General features: G+C 38.2%; 1 protein-coding gene across 1 annotated transcript; it reads right to left on the bottom strand.

The window, feature by feature from the left end:
* Positions 1–1,630: 1,630 nt before the first annotated feature.
* Positions 1,631–4,036, bottom strand: LOC112290795 (uncharacterized). The gene is made up of 4 exons (XM_024537488.3): positions 3,581–4,036; positions 3,024–3,161; positions 2,512–2,584; positions 1,631–2,371 (listed from the first exon to the last, which is right to left on the bottom strand). The coding sequence occupies exons 1-4, from the start codon at positions 3,602–3,604 to the stop codon at positions 2,061–2,063; spliced, it is 546 nt and encodes a 181-aa protein (XP_024393256.1). The 5' UTR covers positions 3,605–4,036; the 3' UTR covers positions 1,631–2,060.
* Between the last annotated feature and the right edge of the window lie 274 nt (positions 4,037–4,310).

Raw genomic sequence — 4,310 nt, 5'->3', positions numbered from 1 at the left:
AAACAAAACCTCTTTCCATATGCCATTTCTAAGTCTACATTGTAACCTTGCACTTTCAAATCTAACAGCCTAAATTTATAATAACTAAATATGTATATTTCATAATTTATATATTTTTTTGTATCAAATAATTAATATCTCTAGATCTTTCCCATTTTTAGAGTTTGTACGAAACATTTTGTATGCCTATTAGATTAACTTATATATATATATATATATATATATATATATAATTAATTAATTAAAACCAAAACCTCTTTCTCTTTCTATATATACATATATATGAGCACTCTCTCTCTCTCTCTCTCTCTATATATATATATATATTTAAAATTTTGTAGAAAAAAATGAATAAATAAAACAAGTGACATTAAACAAATTTTAGTTTTTAGCTATATTTTGTAGTATCAATGTAAAAACTCAATAGCTAAAAAATAATATATTTTAAATCAAACCTTTGTTTTAGAAACAATCAAGTTTAGAGAATAAAATTTACATTCTTTTTTTTTTATTATTAAAGTGTGATATAGATAAAATAGTTTGATCATATGTGTATATATATATATATATATATATATATACACACACACACACACACACACACATATATATATATATTAGTTATTGAATTTAATAATAAAATCATAAGCATTTGTGAGTCAAGTTTTTATTTTTTAAAATTTTAATTATTTATTTATTTAAGTTATGAAGGTATTATTTTTATATTTATAATATATATTTTTGTGTGTATATATATATATATATATATGTATTCACATATAAAATTAAACTATATAATAAAATATAAAACCCATTTGTATTAAATTATTATATAACTTAACTACCATAAAATAGTATCTAGAAAAATAATAAATCTAGTATCTGAAAACAATGATTAGTTTCTATAAAAATATATAATTTTTTACTTGTTTCTTAATTAGTCTATTTTGCATTGATGTCATGTTATGCTATTCTTTGCAAACAGTTTATTCATGGTTTTTAATATACTTCAAACTACTTCAACTACCATTAGATTCTAACATAAGCCAAAATAGTTAGTGCATACAAACTTTATAAGTATTTGAAGTAATATCTATAGTTTTAAATAAATGTGGAGAATTAATAAATCAAAAAAATTAATTATGAAATCAGGTTTTTTCAATGTTAAAATCTATAAACAGAAATATAAAGAATTTTTTTATAACGAAATTCATAAAATCTTTACATATAAGTAATAAAGAAAGCTTTAACTCAAATAAATTGATTTTTTTTTTTTTTTTTTTCCCTACAGTTAAAATATATGCACACAGAAAAATGAGCACTTGACAATTGCAATACCACACACATTTACTCTTCATGTCTTATTTATTTTCTATATTTACACATTTCTAATTATTTGTTTCATGGTTACATCAGCAAACATTTGACGAATGAACATCAGAAAGAGAAGCCCTTCAACAGTCCTGTGCACCAAATAATTCCCACAGTTTCCAAATCTGTAAACAACAAATTATGCATCATGGACAGCAGTAGTAGAACTTGACAAAATGATTCAAAACAAAGTTCCTAGAGAACTTTGAAAACGCATCAGACCACATAAATCGACAACCATAAAGTGTTGCTTTCAAAATCCCACCAATCCAAATCCGAAATACATGATTTCTTAAACTTCGAGCAACAATCTTTGAATAACAAAGAAATGAAACAACAAACATCTGTACATGGGTCTAGGTCAGGATTATGGCCGAGCAAACCCTAATGGATGAATAATACATGTTAACGGATGTAGTTGGATGACATTCCCAACACGTCACTCCCTATATGTCGGTGAGTTCTGATCGCCGAACACACCTTAGTAGTATGAAAATAAGCGCCGGTGCTTGGCATCCTAGCTGCAGCGACACAGACGCGCGTTGAACTCCGGATAGCATCGGAGGCCAAACCCGATGCACGCAATGCTCCAGATCGAGACTTCATGGTACCAATTCCACTCTGCAGGTGAGCCTGGCCGGCCTTTTGGACGAGGGTATTGCAGAGCTTGTGCCATGGGATTACAGAAATCAGTAGTAGTTATACCGACCGGGGCGGAACTCGTTGTCGTATGATCGGCCACCGTAAGGAGCGGCGTAAGGAGGAATGTAGCCTGAGCGGCCTTCGTATGTGTACATGTCGTCGTAGGCGGTGGTCCGGGTTCTGTCCACGGGTGGGGTGTACACGGGCTGCAGAACTGCTGTCGGTGGCGCTTCCGTGATATTGATGATGTGGGCTGTTCCCATTACTCTTCGTACTAGGTTGACGACTGTCCGAGGCGAGAGACTGGAGGAGACAGTGATGGTCTGTGCTGGAATGTCGCACACCACGTTGAATACCCCTGCAGGATAACACATTGGGTCTGAGATGCGGGGATGGTGGAATTTTCACCAACAATCAGCTGCAAAGAAGTTTTTAGTCGAGGTGAATACATTGGTAAAAGAAACCGAAGACAGGTTTAGAGATCGTGTGTGAACTAACCGTCAACGCTGAGGACATCCTTGATTCGCGTAACATCCAATAAATCGTATAAAGGTGCCTTAATTATTACATCCTACGCGCAGGAAACCACCACATTCAGTGAGGAGATTTGGCTTAATGATGACAATTTTCTTTTTCTTCTTCTTTTTATTTAGTTATCTATTTTTCGCAACTAGAGCGCCACCAGCGAATTGGCAATGGCTCTTAACCATGTTCGTCCGCTCGAAACCATGCTCAAAATTTATCAGATGCGTCTTAGAATCGAATTGCAAATTCAACTCGTACTATACAAGTCGACTTAGGCTTGCCCAAGTCAATAGCTTGAGTAATTTTCCAGCACTTTTGGTATGATTCTCAGAGGCAGATCTACAGCCGTGGTCCTAAATTTAGAAGAAGTATAGCCTAAGGCTCATTAAACTTGTGCAATGACATCAGACACTAATTATTGCTCGAACAACAAAAATGGCTTAAGTTGTGGAGGAGAAATGCAGCGTAGAAAAGATGAAAAGTACCGGTAAGACTGTTCCACGCGTGTATGGGCCAAATTCATAGGCTCCGCTACTGGAGATAGACGTGCTGTGATATGGGGTTCCCAGCATCCGGTGCCGATTGTTGGTCACCCACACAGGCTCTGGCTTGCCATAGTAAAGCTGCACAAACATTGACATCAGGGTTTCAGCAACACTAAGACACATCTCAACACATCTCCTGGCTCGCACACTGACTCAAAAGTCTAAGGGCAATTTAAGGACATGGCGACAGGCCTAAATAATACCATGTTCCTTGCCAGTGTACAGCTCCTCACATGCGTTCTACAAGCATATCAACTCATCTGCTCACGTACTTCCAGCTTCAATTCTTGTCAAGGAAATGAAAACTGGAGGAAATGACAGAAGACGGACGCATCTACATTCGAAACTGAAGCAAATCACCTTGTAACCATCTTAGGCAAGGAATCAACATGCCTGCGTCTACCCATCTCCTCCATAGCCACAAAAACTTCAATCATGAAGTAAACAAATGACATCCCACTACAAAAACAGAAACACAAGATACGTGAAAAACTCACCGGGTTCACTAAAGTCCTCGACATCCTTCTCTCTTTGATCAACTTCACCGCCACGTAACCACTTCACCACAGAAACCAGCCGTAACCCACCCACCCAACCAAGTTGCCAATCCACCCAAATCTAGCTAACCAGCCGACTACGAACGCGCCCTCTCAGCCAATCGAACGATCCTCGAAGAACCTCTTCGTCCAGACAGGACGCCACCACCACAACCTCTGAACTTCAACCCCTCTGTCCACTTCATGTGAAAACAATCAGTGCTTGAACCACACGACGCAACAGCCCAAAACGCCACAGCCCACGCCACCGGCACCGCCACGCCCCTGAACTCGAGCGACTATCAGAAAGTCTGATCTAGATTCTGGAGATGAAAAATGGGTGGAAGGAATTCACGGGAAGAACAGGGGAGAGCGAGAGAGAGCGAGAGATTCATGAGCTGAATGGCGATTGCAACAGCCAGGGGGACATGGAATCACGAACCCCGCCTGCCTGCGATACATACAGACAGAGCCGGCGTGGTGGGAGTCGGGTGCGAAGAAGCCATGCTAGTTTGACAGGTGGCGGGCGGTCATGGGGTGGAGATTGGTGGGGGTAAAATTATCTGCGGAGCCTGTGGCCTCTCGTCCATGGACATCTTTCTCTGTTCACACCGCGACTCGTCGTCGTGAGCCATTCTGGACTCTCATTCATTCATTCATTCATTCATGGGGGCCCTTTCTGTCTCATATT

This window comes from Physcomitrium patens, chromosome 1 (assembly GCF_059467195.1).
Source record: "Physcomitrium patens ecotype Gransden chromosome 1, ASM5946719v1, whole genome shotgun sequence".
In the NCBI taxonomy this organism is placed as follows: domain Eukaryota; kingdom Viridiplantae; phylum Streptophyta; class Bryopsida; order Funariales; family Funariaceae; genus Physcomitrium; species Physcomitrium patens.
The sequence above is the reverse complement of the archived record's forward strand: the minus strand, read 5'-3'. Positions and strand labels throughout refer to the sequence as shown.